Source organism: Notechis scutatus, chromosome Z, assembly GCF_049901735.1.
Source record: "Notechis scutatus isolate UNSWTSFEM ecotype Mainland chromosome Z, rNotScu1.2, whole genome shotgun sequence".
Taxonomy (NCBI): domain Eukaryota; kingdom Metazoa; phylum Chordata; class Lepidosauria; order Squamata; family Elapidae; genus Notechis; species Notechis scutatus.
The window spans coordinates 118,394,123-118,411,493 of record NC_142025.1 but is presented as its reverse complement, the minus strand read 5'-3'; the positions used below and the strand labels follow the sequence as shown (position 1 = coordinate 118,411,493).

The 17,371-nt window shown below is 47.3% G+C and overlaps 1 protein-coding gene across 1 annotated transcript in view; it reads right to left on the bottom strand.

The window, feature by feature from the left end:
- IPO4 (importin 4) overlaps positions 1–17,371 on the bottom strand; it is a 51,563-nt gene that overhangs the window by 22,708 nt on the left and 11,484 nt on the right. The window contains 14 exon segments of the mRNA XM_087946945.1: positions 382–497; positions 1,507–1,618; positions 5,159–5,282; positions 6,190–6,303; positions 7,331–7,444; positions 8,264–8,393; positions 8,597–8,705; positions 8,871–8,980; positions 9,095–9,148; positions 11,218–11,376; positions 11,493–11,576; positions 13,570–13,671; positions 15,307–15,372; positions 16,137–16,316. Of these exon segments, the coding sequence (XP_087803071.1) occupies positions 382–497; positions 1,507–1,618; positions 5,159–5,282; positions 6,190–6,303; positions 7,331–7,444; positions 8,264–8,393; positions 8,597–8,705; positions 8,871–8,980; positions 9,095–9,148; positions 11,218–11,376; positions 11,493–11,576; positions 13,570–13,671; positions 15,307–15,372; positions 16,137–16,316 (1,574 nt within the window).

The following is a 17,371-nucleotide window of genomic DNA, read 5'->3' as shown; positions in this document are numbered from 1 at the left end:
AGATTGCGTGACGCTGCAACCGTCATAAAGAGGAGTCAGTTGCGAAGCGTCAGAATTTTGATCCCGTGAGCGTGGGGGAATGCAGTAGCAGTCGTTAAAGTGTGAAAAACGTTCCTATTTGACTTTTTTTCCAACACCGTCATTAACTTTGAACGGTCACTAAAGGAACCATTGTAAGTCGAGGACTATCTGTACAAGCTCAGAAACTGGGAAGGATAGTAAGAAACTCACATTCATGCCTTTATCTGATAACTATCCGTCCTGAGAAGCAAACGGGAGCTTTGTTTTGCAGGATGAAACCAATTTGTGGGGTAAAATAAATTTTTGTTGGACAAAATAAATATGGGAGCTCAATAAACCCTCCTGGGATGAGAAAATTACCCCACAGACTCAGAGTCTTCCTCATCTTCCTCGTCGGTAAGAGATTCTTCTTCTACCTCTGCTTCCTCTTCCTCATCATCGAATAATAGGAAGGAATTTTCCGAACAGAGGGGAAGCTATGAAAAAAAGGGGGAAAAAAGCAATTTCGGTTAGCGACGATCCACCATCTTCCTCAAATATCAAAGCAGCCCGGCTGGTTAGAATCCCGAATCAAATGAACCACCTCCGTGGCTTCAGGAATCTAACCAGGGTTGAGATTTTTCCTGGCTAAAATTAATCCCTTAAGGCTTAAGAAACGAACAGAAGCAAAAACCCGAGTTTAAAAGAAAAACTCCAAAAAGAAGATTGTGTTTTATTCAACAAATTTAGAAAATCTTAGAAGCAACCTTAGAAGAGGAATGACAATGAAAAGAATGGGTAGAAGGAATGTCTGTACCTCACGATTGAACCGTGGGGTCCTGGGTGGTCTCTGAGCTGGTTTGTTTTCTCGCGGACGTCTCATGACCCGACTAGGCAACAATGTCAGTGCTACGAGGGAGTTGGGTTTGCGGAGTGGAGGAGGAGGAGGAAGACTGTGGGGTCCTTGGTGCTCTGAACTGGTTTGTTTTCTTGGAGATATCTAATGACCCAACTAGGTAACAATATCAGTGCTACGAGGGAGTAGTGTTTGCAGAGTGGAGGAGGAGAACTATGGGGTCCTTGGTGCTCTTTGAGCTGGTTTTCTCACAGACATCTAATGACCCAGCTAGGTAACAATATCAGTGCTACAAGGTTTGCGGAGTGGAGGAGGAGGAGGAGGAAGAAAACTGTGGAGGAGTTCTTGGTGCTTTCTGAGCTGGTTTTCTCATAGTCATCTAATGACCCAACTAGGTAACAGTATCAGTGCTAAAGGGGGGTAAGGTTTGCTGAGTGGAGGAGAGGAGGAGAACTATGGGGTCCTTGGTGCTCTCTGAGCTAGTTTTCTTGCGGACGTCTCATGACCCAACTAGCTAACAATATCAGTGCCCGGGAGACTGCTCCTTGTCCCTCAAGTGTGATTCGAGAGTCTAAAAATCAGCCATGGGAAGACTGGTTGGACTTCAACTCCCAGAATTCCCCAGCCCTGCACAGGGCTCGCCGTCTCACCTTGATGCCCTCGGTGGATTTGAGGGAATAAATCAGGAGCGTCGTTATCCGAGGCAGGTACGGGGTGATCGAATCCCCCATGACGTTTGCCAGAGAGCTGAAAAGGCTGTACCTGAAGGCGGCAGAGTTTCTGGGTTACAAAAAGTCTCGATTTGGGGCGTTGGCAACCCCAAAAATTAACATTACAAGTGGTCCTCGACTTACAATGTCCATTTAGTGGCTATTCAAAGCTACGGCGGCACTTTAAAAAGCGACACGACTGTTTTGCACTCTTATGACCGTTGCAGCATCCCCCACGGTCGGATGTTTGGCAACTTGACTCGTACTTACGACAATCGCAGCGTCCTGGGGTCACGTGATCTCTTTCGCGACCTTCTGACGAGCAACGTCAATGGGGAAGCCAGATTCACTTAACAACGGGGTTATTCACTTAACCACCAGAGTGATTCGCTTAACAATGGTGGCAAGGAAGGTGGTAAGATGAGGCAAAATTTATTTAGCGGATGTCTTGCTTAGCGGTGGAAATTTTGGCCTCGACTGTGGCCGTTAAGTTGAGGACTACATGTACACAGAGAACATTATCCCATCCCACAGCGGATGAAGGTCCTGGGGTCACCTGATCGCCATTTGCAACCTTTCTAGCCTCAAGGGGAGGCTGAATTTGCTTAAGGACAGCCTGATTCACTTAACAACTACAATGATTTGCTTAAGAACCATAGCAGGGAAGAAGGTGGAGCCTCCTCGCTGACGGACCGTAGATCGTGACTCTCTGCGGCTATGGTCCGTGCTCTTTTGTTGGAGAGTCCTGATCATTACGATTAGGGGCTGAAGCTGCCTTGGAGGGGCAGCAGAGTAAGGGAAGCTGCAAGCCAGGTTGAGGGGGCACGCATCTCCCCTCCTGGGCTTGGTCTCCCCGAATGCAGCGGTGGTTTAAAATGGCCACCCCAAAGAGGAGGACTCAGCTGGATTAAGCTTTGTGCAGGAGGGAAGAAAGAGGTGGATAACATCTGAACCGGGACAACTGGGCAATACAACTCAAACAAAAGTACCCCGGGATTAAGATAACATGGAATTTTTAAGAAAAGAAACGTGAGCGGGGAAATTACAAAGGGACAGGAAAAAAATAAGAAAATATTTTTGACAGCTAAGCGGGGCTTGAACTGGGAAAGGAAGAAGCCAGAACTAAAGATTTAACTAAATTGGACTAAACTATTTTGGCAATAAACAGGCATAAAATAAAGCTGGACTTAAGATTGTCAAAAAATAATAATAATACAGTTTACAAATTGGAGACTGGACTGTGCTGGAATATTGAGGTTCGAAAAACCCTAAATAAAAAAATAGGGGGAAAGGTGAAGACTTTGTATAATGGAGAGTGCCACCTTTTGACAAAAACTTGAGCTCAAACAAAAGGGAAAGCATCCTGTTTCTGAATGAACTTGTGTGGATATAACATTAAAGAAATATTGAAACAAAATAAGAATCTTAGAAAGTGAAAGCAGAACCAGAATAAAGAAAAAAGCAAGGAAAGACTGACTGTGGGATTGATTGATGTTTTTGGTATAGACCCTGGGCTGGAATAATTGAGAACTTTAGAAAATTGAAAGAAGGAAAGTAAAAGTGGTTTTTTTTGTGGACTTTAACGATCATAAAATACAAGAGTGTGTAATGATGATATCTCTTCGGGAATTAAAAATGGAACTTAAAAATATGAGAGAATTACTACAGGAAAGAGGCTAATCACTTTGCTCTGTGTTAGAAAAAATGGAAATGGTGATTGAAGAACAAGAAGAAAGAGCTTCAGAGGAGGAGGAGTCGACTCAAGGAGAAGACATCTTAAATAGACAATTAACACAAAGAACGCTACAAAGAAGAAAGAAGGAAAGTAAAAGTGGTTTTTTTGTGGACTTTAACGATCATAAAATACAAGAGTGTGTAATGATGATATCTCTTCGGGAGTTAAAAATGGAACTTAAAAATATAAGAGAATTACTACAGGAAAGAGGCGAATCACTTTGCTCTGTGTTAGAAAAAATGGAAATGGCGATTGAAGAACAAGAAGAAAGAGCTTCAGAGGAGGAGGAGTCGACTCAGGGAGAAGACATCTTAAATAGACAATTAACACAAAGAACGCTACAAAGAAGTGGGGAAAGGAGGGCTAAAACGTTGAGACTTAAGAAGGCAATCAAAAGGGGGAATACCTGTGAAGTTGGGAAAGACAGAAAGACCCAGCAGAAAAGGGGAAAGGAAGATATTAAGAAAGAGAGGGATATAAACTGGAATGAGAAAAGTTATGGGGAAAAGAGGAGGAGGAGAAGCAGTAAGAAACAGGTGCATGAAATAAAGAAATACAGAAATAGTAAAACGTTGAAAAGAAATTGTTTTTTCTGAGATAATGGTTGATGAATTAAAAAGGGAATTCTGCAGGGTGACAAGGGGTAATATTTCTGCAATTAAAAATATTTAGAAAATAGGGTAATATAGATATTGATAACTCTTATTAAAAATTAAGGGGGGAAAATATGCTGCGGAATCCAAATGAAAAGATGTAATGATTATTATTGTAACTTCTTAAAAATAATGGTTTATTGGGAATCAAGATGAGGGAATAAAGGTATATTTTAACCATTGAGGTGTCACACTCAAAGCAGTAAAAGGGGGGAAACCTATACTTGTTTTTTTTTTCTTTAGTGTTAAAATTTGTATTAATTTAGAATTTATAAAAAGAATGTGTAATGGAAAGGAAATATGACAGTAAAGAACCAACTAAATTAATAAGTTAATGTAGACTATTAAAAGCAAGGAGATACATTGGTAACCTTTATCATTATTACTATTACTATTATTAGGCAAACACATAGTTTATCTTTATTTTTAAAATAAATATTAAAGGATTATATTTGAAATAATTGAAATGAAATAAAAAGATGTTTCGATTGAGATTAATGAAAGAGGCTAGAATTAATGTATTTGTTTCTCTCCTTACTGAAAATTTGGAATGGAAAAGGTAATAATAGAATTAAGTATGCATATATGAATGTATAATTGCTGTCATATTTGTATGTAAAGGTGATGACCTGGAAATATGTTGTCCACTAAAAAGAGATTTTTGTTTTTAATGTGAAAAACTGAATAAAATTTGTTTAAAAAAAAAAGAACCATAGCAAAAAAAAAAAAGTTGTATAATTGGGCACAACTTTTAGTTGTTGATTTAATCATGTTGTTTTTTCATCCCAGCCCTGCCTTTTTAATAGTATAGCACCTAGCCAGTCTCTATACAGGTAATCCTCAACTTGTAACCCATCGCTTAGTGACCGTTCAAAGTTACAGCGTATTCCCTCAAAGCTACGTACAACCCAGATTTGAGAAGAGTCATTGTCTTTTAAGGACCCCGTAATCCGTAATGGATGGAGTCTGGACAACTGAATGGAGCTAGCAGAGTGTTTTAATGGCCGGATGCCCTTCCTGTCACCAGTGTGGAGTTTTGTTCAGCAGATATATTCTCAGTGTGTCCAGAAGCCACCTTCAAACATGGTGACAATTTCCCATCATTGAAAATTTACCCACATACGGTAGGCTGGGGCTTTAAAAGGAACCGAGACGAGAGGGAAAAATTGACACCGGGTGATGGGAATGGCCCCAAAAGACGTACGTGCATCGTCGCAAGTCTGGGTCGTCCACTCTGTCGCAAAGGTCCAGTCCAAGCTGGCAACACTTCTCAGAAAGCGGCCGGAAGATGTCATTACTCAGGACGTTGGCAAGGGTAGCCATTGTCTCTGCAAAAGGGAAACAGGGAGGTGTGGATAAATCAGAATTTCTCAACCGTGGCTATTTTGAGATGTGTGGACTCCAATTCCCAGAATTCCCTAGTCAACAAGCCAAACGCGGTTTGCTTAACAACGGCTGCTTTTCCTGAGTGACCACTGCAAAAAAGGATGTAATATTGGTCTGGTCACAGAATGGGTGGGCTCCATCATGGCTGTAACTCGAGGACTATCTGTATATACAGGTACTCCTTGACTTAAGACTACAATTAGGCTCAAATTTTCTCTGGCTAAGCCAGACAGTTGTCAAATGAGCTTTTCCTCATTTTATGACCTTTCTTCCTACAGTCATTAAGTGAATCTGTGTAGTTGTTCGGTCAATCAAGAGGATTCTGGGGGGTTTTGGATTGTTTTTAATGTTGTACGCAGACCAGAAGGACTGTGAGTTTGGTGGCCACATAAAACTATTTAATAATATAATAAATCTTTTTTTTGGGGGGGGGGAGGGCAGTGGTTTGTTCTCCAACCTTGTTTTAATTTAATTTTTGAACATTTCGTTACCTGACTAGGTAGCATCAGTAGCATGATTTTTCTTATTCCTCTTTATCAAATTATATATGAGCTAAAATAGGACAAGAAAAATCCCGACAATGTTACCCAGAGTGGTAACGAGACGTTCAAAAATTAAATTAAAACAAGGTCGGGGAGCAAACCCACTGCCAAAATCTAAAATCCATGTATTTTCTATTATTCCATAATTAATATTTTTCCAGTTGCAAGCTGAAGACCTAAATTGGCTTTTTTTATTATTATTATTATCGTGGAAGTTATTTTGGAAACTTTATAAAGCCAAAAGTCCTGGCACCCAATGCTTTTCGTTTTAATGACGGCCATAAGAGCGGTGAAAATTTTTCCGTACCGACAGATTGTATCTGGATGGGCCTGAGGTCTTCCCAGGTGGTCAGCATGTAACTTGTCAGGTGCTCCATGATGGCTTGGAAATATGGCAGAAGAGATCCCTTGGCAGCCTGGGCTGGAGATCACAAGGGACAAGGGAGGTCAGCAGGAACGGGTTCCACCAGAAATGATCTAAGGATCTGGGTGAGGTGTGCAGCAACTAGATCTGTGAGCCAGTTTGGTCCAATGGGGGAGGCATGGGGCTAGAACCTGGGAGACTGGGAGTTCTAGTCCCACTTTAGGCATGAAAGCCCTGCTGGGTGACTTTGCGTCAATCTTCAGGAGACAGTGAATTCTAGTGTTCGCCTTAGGCACAAAAGTGACTTTGGGCCAATCACCAGGAGACGGTGAGTTCTAGTCCCGCCTTGGCATGAAAGTGACCTTGGGCCAATCACCAGGAGACGGTGAGTTCTAGTCCCACTTTAGCCATGAAAGCCCTGCTGGGTGACTTTGCGTCAATCTTCAGGAGACAGTGAATTCTAGTGTCGCCTTAGGCACAAAAGTGACTTTGGGCCAATCACCAGGAGATGGTGAGTTCTAGTCCCGCCTTGGCATGAAAGTGACCTTGGGCCAATCACCAGGAGACGGTGAGTTCTAGTCCCACTTTAGCCATGAAAGCCCTGCTGGGTGACTTTGCGTCAATCTTCAGGAGACAGTGAATTCTAGTGTCGCCTTAGGCACAAAAGTGACTTTGGGCCAATCACCAGGAGATGGTGAGTTCTAGTCCCGCCTTGGCATGAAAGTGACCTTGGGCCAATCACCAGGAGACGGTGAGTTCTAGTCCCACTTTAGGCATGAAAGCCCTGCTGGGTGACTTTGCGTCAATCTTCAGGAGACAGTGAATTCTAGTGTCGCCTTAGGCACAAAAGTGACTTTGGGCCAATCACCAGGAGACGGTGAGTTCTAGTCCCGCCTTGGCATGAAAGTGACCTTGGCCCAATCACCAGATGATGGTGAGTTCCAGTCCCGCCTTGGCATGAAAGTGACCTTGGGCCAATCACCAGGAGACGGTGAGTTCTAGTCCCACCGCACAAAAAGTGGGCCGGTTCCCTTTTCAGGGTGTGTGCACATTTGTCTCTGTGTGTGTCAAGAGGTCAGCCTACCAATGGCCCCAATGGCGCTAATCGCCAGCTCCTTGGCGCGGGGAATTCCAGGGGAGGCCAAGGTGTTGAGCATCCTCTCCATCAGAGCTGGAAGGTAGGGCTCAATCTTGTCTTCTGTTGGGAGCAGAGAGAGAAATTGGTTAATAATTCAGTTATCCTGCCAGAATACAGGTAGTCTTCGCCTTACAGCTGTTTGTTTAGAGACCAAAGTTACTATGGCATTGAAAAAAGGGACATGACCGTATTTCACACTTAATGACCGCTGAAGCATCCAGTCAATTGATTTACATCGGATGCAAACGACTCATATTTATGACAGCCGCAGTATCCCGGAGTCATGCGATCCCCTTTTGCGACCTTCTGACAAGCAAAGTCAATGGGGAAGCCAGATTTGCTTAACGACCGTGGGACTAATTTAACCACTGCAGCGATTCACTTCACCAACGGGGTGAGAAGAATCACAAAATAGGACAAATGTCTCCCTCAGCAGTGTAAATTCGGGGCTCAATTGTTAAGCTAATTGGTAAGGTCATTAAGCAGAGGACCACCAGTACAGTTCAGTGACGCAGCTACCAAAGTCACATTTTATTATGTTTCTTGATCTTGGTCACTTTAAGGGAGGCGGACTTCAACTCCCAGAATTCCCCAGCCAGCACAGGAGAATCCCGGGAGTTGAAGTCCTCGCCTCTTAAAATTTACTCCAGTGGAGGAACACAGCGTTAGGGATTATCGCTAAAACCGTTACGGGGGGCTCTCCAACGTACGGCCGTTCGCTTAATGACCATTGCAAAAAAAAAAAAAAAAAGTCATAAAATTGGATTGGTCCCGTGAGAATTTGCTTAATGGCCAGTAATTCCAGGATTGATGACGGTCGTAAGTCGAGGACTACCTGTGCAGGCCACAAAATGGAAACTAGGTTTCAGGGGGTCTCACCCAGATTCTCTACAAAGTTCTCCAGGGCGTAGTAGGCCTTGGCCAGGTGGGTAGTGTGGGCCAGATCGACCTCCGCCAGGTAGCGCAGCAAAAGGGGCATAATTTCATCCGAAAAACGAACGATGTCCGGCTACGGTTAGGGAAGAAGGAGAAGAAGGGTGGGGGGAAAAAGGAGAAAATTATTTCTGAGAATGCGACTCAACAAAAACCAAAGCACCACTCATCTGGATGACTGAGAGCCTCCATGGACATTTAATAACAGCTTAACTTTCGCTTTAATAATAAGCAATCATTCAAACGATAAAATTGCTTTCTCCTTTCGGCACGGCTCACCTGCAGATTCTCGGAGAACTGGCCCAAGGTGAAGAGCGCAGCGTTGCGCACCACCTGGCTGTCGTCTGCCAGGGCTTGGCACACCACCTGCAGCATGGGCCGAAGGTGTCTGTGGACAGAAGGACGTGGATCTACATATGGAGGAGGCCAGAGCATGTCAAGGGAACCCCCCGAACCAAAATCCAGTTGGGGGGTACGATTTACGGCTGTGGTGTCCCTTAGGGCTGTAAGTCGAGGACCGCGGGGGCCTGATCGCGAACCGCCTGGTACGTACTTGTTACGGATGTGATCCCCGCAGCCTTCGGCCAACACCGCCAAACACATGAGCCCAGCCTTCCGATGGTAAGGATTAGGGCTCATAAGCGCCGGTTCCATCAGAGGGGTCTGGGGTGGGAGCAAACCGGCAGGAAGTACTTTTAAGGCCTGGCTGCCCCGCCCCCCACCACTTTGTTGTCATTCTGAAACACCCTGCGCCCCTCCCAAAATGCTCCCACTCACCAGCTGGGGGAAAAGCTTTTCAGGGGGCAGGTACAGCGCCAGCATGTCAATCACCTGTTGGGGGGGAGGCAGAAGGAAGATTTGACGGGAGATCCTATAGGGTAGGGGGTCTCCAATCTTGGGAAGTGTTAAGACGAGTGGACTTCAACTCCCAGAAAGCTAGGCTGGCTGGGGAATTCTGGGAATTGGAGTCCACCCGTCTTAACTTTGCCAAGAGCGGAGATTGCTGCTCTAGACCCTCACTAGACCCTAAACCGTCATCTGCTGTAGTTTCTCCGTTTTGGGCACAGTGTATCGTAGCTCTGCTGGGAATAAACCATGATTTGTGGTTTCCTGCGCTAAGGGAACTCCACCCATTGCATCACACTCCACAAACTGCCGATTGAAGTGCAGCAGTCTTAAAAGTTTTTTATTGTAGCTCTGCTGGGAATAAGCCAAGATTTGTAGTTTATTGTGCTGTGGGAACTCCTCCCACTGAATCATATTCCAAAATCACCTGTCTTAAAGATGCCAATTTGAAGAGCCCTTACTTGACCCTAAACCTAAATCTGCTGTCAATTCTCTGTTTGGGCATAATGTATTGTCATGCCACACCATATAACTTTATATACTGTTGTTGCCCTCTAGTTCCATCTAGTGGCCGGAGAGACAAATATACTCCAAGCATATTGTTTTGAAGCTGACCCAACCCATTTTACCCATCAGCCCGCACTCTCAAACCAAGTGCACGCTGGGAAGCCAGACTCCATTTCCTTTAGCATTTGGAGAGGGCAGAAGCACATGGTCATCCAAGAACAAACCCACATCCCACACACAGACCATCGCTGGTGAGATTTAAATTGCTTGTATTTATTCATTGCGATGTTCAGCAGTAACTTAACAGTCTATCTTGTATTTGGTTCTCACTGTATGTATCCCTGTTTTCCCCAGGTTCACTATATCCTGTTCTTCCACTAAAGCATTCAGATCTACGCACGTGGTTGTTTTATTGGAGGATAGGTAGGTTTAGTTGCATGTCGAGCTGCACACATACTAACGTGTAGCGAGGACAGAACATGTATCATAGTTGTGCTGGGAATTAAGCCAAAATTTGTGGTTTCCTTTGCTGTGGGAACTCCACCCATTAAATCACACTCCACAAACTGCCAGTTAAAGTCCAGCAGTTGCCAACTTGGAGAGCATTCACTTAATCTGCTGTTGTTTCTCTATTTTGGGCATAGTGTATCATAGCTCTGCTAGGAATACACCAAGATTTGTGGTTTATTGTGCTGTAGGAGCTCCACCCATTGAATCACACTCCACAAACTGCCGACTTAAGTCCACCAGTCTTAAAGTTGCCAATTTGGAGAGCCTTTTTCGTGGCCTGTCGGCCGCCACCCCTCCAACAGCTGAAACAGAGGAGGAGAAGGCATGGGAGTCAGGATTAGCGTCAGGGCAACCTGGGAGCTCCGCGGGGGAAGAGGGAATGGAGCTGGCAGAGAGACAGAGCAGAGCCTGGGCCAGCCGTCAGCCTCAGATGGAGAGTCAACAGCCCCCAGGTCTGGAGGTGGCTGATGACGAAGAGGAGGAAAAGCTGGGTCCAGTGTCTGTCACGCGGAAGGTCAGAAGGCAGAGGAGAGGAGAGCAGTGGAAATCTATGGGCAGGACAGAAGAGCCACCGCTGCTGCGAGGTCCCACCCAAGCTCGGGGGATAAAAGACAGGGGGCGGAGACGAATAGATGTGGCAGACAACTATTCATCTTCCGGACGGACGGACTTGTTAGCCTGCGGTGAGAGAGAAACTTTTTGCCGGGGCTGCCGGCGCTCCTAATAAAGGAATCTCTGAGTTCACTTCAGAGGGTTTGTCGTGTTTTGGGAGCTGGGTCAGAACAGCTTCTGAGGCAAAAGACCCAGCTGGGACTTGAAGCAAAGAATTCTGGGAACGAACTGGGGGAGGGGGGAAGAGGAGCATCCTGGGAGTTGTGGACCCAGAGGCAGGGGGCCTAGAAAGCAGCTGGGCCCGAACACAGGGGATTCTGGGAGGAGAAGGCCCAACCCACGAACCCCGGAGCACCCTGGGAAGCGAGGAGAGTTGAAATGGAGAGATTGCTGCCCAACCCCACAAAAAAAAAAAAAAGCCAGACCTGGACCGCGAAGTGCTTGGGTGACTGGACTTCCGCCTCATCTTCTATCTCCTCGATCAACTCGTCCTCCATGTCCATCTGTCCCGGGGAGGGATCTGCACTCATGATGGGGAAGAGGGCGTTCAGGATGGGCGAGAGGAGTTTGTGCTTCAAAATGGCCTGTGGGGGGGAGGGTGAGAAGTGAGAGGGGTGAGTGCCCGTGGCGGAGGAAGAGGGGGCCGAGATGCCGCCTGGGAGACGGAGGGAACGGAGGTGAGTCAGAGGCAGCCCCCGACCTTGCTCTTCAACTTGATGAGGTAGCTGATACAGGACAGCGCCTTCACCCGCAGGCTGTCACTCAGCCCCTGGTTGGAGGCCACCTGTGGAAAAAGATGGAATTAGGTCTGGCCGGATCTGTCTGCAGCCAGCAGGGGGCGCCATGGGAGTGGAGTAAGTGTCAGGAAAGAGGCGTGGCCAGCAGGGGGCGCCATGGGAGTGGAGTAAGTGTCAGGAAAGAGGCATGGCCAGCAGGGGGAGCCATGGGAGTGGAATAAGTGTAAGAAAAGAGGCGTGGCCAGCAGGGGGGCATGGGAGTGGAATAAGTTTAAGGAAAGAGGCGTGGCCAACAGGGGGCATGGGAGTGGAGTAAGTGTAAGAAAAGAGGCGTGGCCAACAGGGGCATCATGGGAGTGGAATAAGTTTAAGGAAAGAGGTGTGGCCAGCAGGGAGAGCCATGGGAGTGGAGTAATTGTCATGAACGAGGCATGGCCAGCAGGGGAGCCATGGGAGTGGAGTAAGTGTAAGAAAAGAGGCGTGGCCAACAGGGGCATCATGGGAGTGGAATAAGTTTAAGGAAAGAGGTGTGGCCAGCAGGGGAGCCATGGGAGTGGAGTAAGTGTAAGAAAAGAGGCGTGGACAGCAGGGGAGCCATGGGAGTGGAGTAAGTGTAAGAAAAGAGGCGTGGCCAGCAGGGGGCGCCATGGGAGTGGGAGTAAGTGTCAGGGAAGAGGCGTGGCCAGCAGAGGGGCACCATGGGAGTGGAATAAGTATAAGAAAAGAGGTGTGGCCAACAGGGCATCATGGGAGTGGAATAAGTTTAAGGAAAGAGGTGTGGCCAGCAGGGAGAGCCATGGGAGTGGAGTAATTGTCATGAACGAGGCATGGCCAGCAGGGAGCCATGGGAGTGGGTAAGTGTAAGAAAAGAGGCGTGGCCAGCAGAGGGCATCATGGGAGTGGAATAAGTTTAAGGAAAGAGGCGTGGCCAGCAGGGGAGCCATGGGAGTGGAGTAAGTGTAAGAAAGAGGCGTGGCCAACAGGGGCATCATGGGAGTGGAATAAGTTTAAGGAAGAGGTGTGCCCAGCAGGGAGAGCCATGGGAGTGGAGTAATTGTCATGAACGAGGCATGGCCAGCAGGGGAGCCATGGGAGTGGAATAAGTGTAAGAAAAGAGGCGTGGCCAGCAGAGGGGCATCATGGGAGTGGAATAAGTTTAAGGAAAGAGGCGTGGCCAGCAGGGGAGCCATGGGAGTGGAGTAAGTGTAAGAAAAGAGGCGTGGCCAGCAGGGGCGCCATGGGAGTGGAGTAAGTGTCAGGGAAGAGGCGTGGCCAGCAGAGGGCATCATGGGAGTGGAATAAGTTTAAGGAAAGAGGCGTGGCCAGCAGGGGGCCATGGGAGTGGAGTAAGTGTAAGAAAAGAGGCGTGGCCAGCAGGGCGCCATGGGAGTGGAGTAAGTGTCAGGGAAGAGGCGTGGCCAGCAGAGGGCATCATGGGAGTGGAATAAGTTTAAGGAAAGAGGCGTGGCCAGCAGGGGAGCCATGGGAGTGGAGTAAGTGTAAGAAAAGAGGCGTGGCCAGCAGGGGCGCCATGGGAGTGGAGTAAGTGTCAGGGAAGAGGCGTGGCCAGCAGAGGGGCATCATGGGAGTGGAATAAGTTTAAGGAAAGAGGCGTGGCCAGCAGGGGGAGCCATGGGAGTGGAGTAAGTGTAAGAAAAGAGGCGTGGCCAGCAGGGGCGCCATGGGAGTGGAGTAAGTGTCAGGGAAGAGGCGTGGCCAGCAGAGGGGCATCATGGGAGTGGAATAAGTTTAAGGAAAGAGGCGTGGCCAGCAGGGGAGCCATGGGAGTGGAGTAAGTGTCAGGGAAGAGGTGTGGCCAGCAGAGGGGCACCATGGGAGTGGAATAAGTATAAGAAAAGAGGTGTGGCCAACAGGGGCATCATGGGAGTGTAATAAGTTTAAGGAAAGAGGTGGGGCCAGCAGGGGGAGCCATGGGAGTGGAGTAATTGTCAGGAAAGAGGCGTGGCCAGTATAGGCGACAACAGTGGACTGGCGCAGGTAGCAGGAATGGGGTGTGGCCAGCCCATCCATGTCGGTCACCTCCAGGCAGAAATTCACGACTTCGGAGAGATGCTGGACCACGATGGCAACTTCAGTCTCCAGGAGTTCGTCAAAAACCTCCATTGCTTCGCTTGCCTGGACCTGAAAGGTTGTTTTTTTTTGGGGGGATGTGTGGGAGGAGTTAGAAAAGAGAAAAGGGGGGAGAAAAATAACACATTGCATTCCGAGGATGAGATCAGAGTTGGGGAGCGATAGGCCCTTTCAGGGCTTGTGGACTTCAATTCCCAGAATTCCTGAGCCAGCTCATGGGCCTATCGTTTTTTCACTCCTGGATTAGATGAATGCAGAAGAGGCCAGCAGCTCTCTCCAAACGGTTGCCCTCTGGACGGGGCAACGATTCCCTAGGACCCCTAAACCCAGTGGGGTCAACCAGAGTCCCCTAACCTTTCAGGGTGGGTGGGATGGGACAGGCTGGAGGCCAGGTCTATCCCCCCCATTCGTGGCTAGAATCTCTCAACCAGGTTGACCCACTCCTCAGAATTGGCATTTCGACCCCTGGGGGGGCGGGCTGGCCCTGGGGACCCAGAACCAGCTTAGGAGGATTGGTAGGAAGGGTTACGTCCTACGACCGCGATAGCGAACCTACGGCATGCGTGCCACGGGTGGCACGCAGAGCCATTTGTGCGGGCACTTGAGCCCCAGACAAACTTACATGCGCGTACGTCCTGGCTGATTTTCAGCCCATTTGAGGCTTTTTTTCAGCCTGCCAGAGGCTTGAGGGAGGCTTCTGCAGCCTCCGGAGGCCGAAAAACAGGCCCGTTTTGTCACTTCCGGTATTTCCAGAAACACAGGAAGTGACGAAACGGGTCTATTTTTTGGCCTGCAAAGGCTGCAGAAGCTTCCCTCAAGCCACTGGGAGGCTGAAAAAGGCCTCAAACAGGCCGAAAATCAACTGAGAGGTGCAGTGTAGGTAAGGGGGCTGGGGGAGGAAGTGCGCACGCATGTGCAGGGGGCATGGGGGGGCGTGCGCATTGCCTTCTGGGTGCTGGCATGCGAGAGCATGCGCACTTGTGCTTGCATGCAACTTTTGGCACAGGAGCCCGAAAACATTAACCACCACTGTCCTACGCCGACGTTTGCCTGAAAATTCAGGGCGATATCAAGATAATGAAGACATCCTTTTAGCCAGACAGGAATTAAGGTGGGGAGAGGGGTTTGGGCAGAAGAGAAAAAACCCCACACCAGGTAGTCCTCACTGTACAACAATTCACTTAGTGACAAAGTGAGATTGGCGATGAACAAAGGGATGTTTTTCACAGTTACGACCGTTGTGGCAATCCCAATAGTCATGTGATCAAAATTCGGAGGTCCCTGGCAACTGACTCGTATTTATGACAGTTGCATTGTCCCGGGATCCTTTTTGCGACCTTCTGACAAGGAAAGTCAAAGGGGGGAAAAAGCCAGATTCACTTAACAACCGTGTTGCTAACTTATTAATTGCAGTTATTCACTTAGCAACTATGGCAAGGAAGGTCGTAAAATGGAGCAAAGCTCACTAAACTGCACGACTTAGCAAGGGGACTTTTGGGATCAATTGTGGTCATAAGTTGAGGACTACCTGTATACCCATTAATGGGAAGCCAGGAGGAAGTTTCCTTGAATATCAAATGTTTCTCAACCTCAGCCATTTTAAGATGGACTTCAACTCCCAGAATTGCCCAGACAGTATGCAGCTAAAAGCAAGCATTTTACATACGTGCGCATACAAAATAGTACCTCATTCACGTGAATGAGTTCCCGGATGGCTGCTATCACTTTGGGCATCATGGAAGACATCAGAGTCTGGAAGATAAAGAAGGAGAGAGGAATCCAAAGGGAGAAAACAACGGTATTACACTTAAAAATTAAATCCGATTCTGAACCTCAGCCATTTTAAGATGGGTGGACTTCATCTCCCAGAATTCCCCAGCCAGGCCATTAAACCCTCGAGAGTTAACCAGGATTCAAAGGGTGTTTGATCTGAACCTCCTCATTTAACAATTGATACAATTAAAGCATATGGTGCACCATCATCTTTTAACAACTTATAGGGGTAGAATCTGGGCAATTGGATGGCACTGGGTGTTTATTGGCTGGATGCCCTTCCTGTCGCCAATGCGTAGTTATATTCAGCAGATATATTCTCACCGATCTCTACCTAGGATCGAATTCACAACCTCCTAATTGTGAGGCAAGAGATCCACCTCCAGGCCACCATACCACTAAAATTAAAGCATACAATTGATCCACCGAAATCGATCCACCAGAGATCCAGTTTAAAAAAAAAAGAGATTATTTTCTCAAACAAAGATCACTGTGTAATCCAGAGGGAAGATTGAGAAGCTCTCTAGATCAGCAGCCACTGCCAATACAGCTGGAAGCGGGGGGGGGGGAGGCTCAGGAGCATTGAGAGGGCCGCAGGTTAACCAGGATCTGGTGGCAGAGAGTTCCCCTGACCCTTTGAGCTACGTTCGGCCAACAACATCCTCCGAAGGCTTCGCCCTCAATGACAGGAAGAGGAAAAAGCGGAGAGGTGGGACGAAAGAGGAGGAGGAGGGTCTACCCACCACTTCGTCGGAGCTAAGCCCGCCAACCATGGCACGTAAGCTCCGGAGGGAATAGTAGAGGACAGCCAGCTGACTTCGGTTGTTGAGCAACTGATGGAAGAGGCGCAGAATGTCTTTGTAGTAGGGACAGAATTGGTCTGGGTCCAGATCCAGGGAGGACTGGAGCAGTAGCAACGCCATCTGCAAACCAAAAGGGGTTGATTGGTCTAATGGTCAAAGCACCAGGTTAGACGCCAGGAAATAGGGAGTTCTAGTCCCGCCTTAGACCAGAAGGCCAGATGGGTGACTTTGGGCCAATCAACAGGAGACGATGAGTTCTAGTTCTGCCAAAGCCAGCTTGGGGGACTTTGAGCCAATCCCTCTTTCTTAGCCCAACCACCTCACAGGGTTGTTATTGTCGTGGGGGAAAATAAGGAGGACGGAGTATTGTTAGGTATGTTTGCTGCCTTGAGCTCCTTGTAAAAATAATAAAGCTAGGAAATGATAGATAGATATATAGATGATATATAGAGGTAGGTAGGTAGGTAGAGAGGAAAGATATATATATATATATATATATATATATATATATATATATATATATATATATATATATATATATATATATATATATATATATATATATATATATATATATATATATGTTTTCTGAGGTTCTCGCGGTATTTGTATGTGGATCTTTGGTTATTCGGGTTTTCTCCCGCGTAAGATTCAAAGTATCTAGGCAACGTTTGGCGAGGTCCCACTCGCCATCTTCAGGCTGGTGCTTTCGGCTTAGTGCCAGTGCAAGCAGTGTGTGACCGGAGCTGCCATCTCTCTATATATACAAGTGGTGGGGGATGGTGTGCTGGGCTGGTTGGCTGTGCTGCAGCCTCTTGATTGGTTGATGGAGTTGATGTTGGTATAATGGGCTGTGTAATGGCCTTTTGTTGTAGAGATATCCTGGATCTTGTGCTGTCATCTCCTGGGTCGTTAGCCTCTTGTGTTTTAACGGCTTGGGTAATGGGTTGTGTGATGGGCTTGTGAGTTTTTTTTTTTTGTTGTGGTATCCTGGGTCTTGCGTTGTAATCTCCTGGGTCGTTTGTGTTTTGATCTCTTTTCCATTAGCCTCCTGTGTAGTAACAGCTTGGGTAATGGGTTGTGTGATGACCTTGTGAGATTTATTGCTGTGGTATCCTTGGTCTTGTGCTGTGATATCCTGGGTCATTTGCTGTGTTGTGACTTCTTGAGTTCTT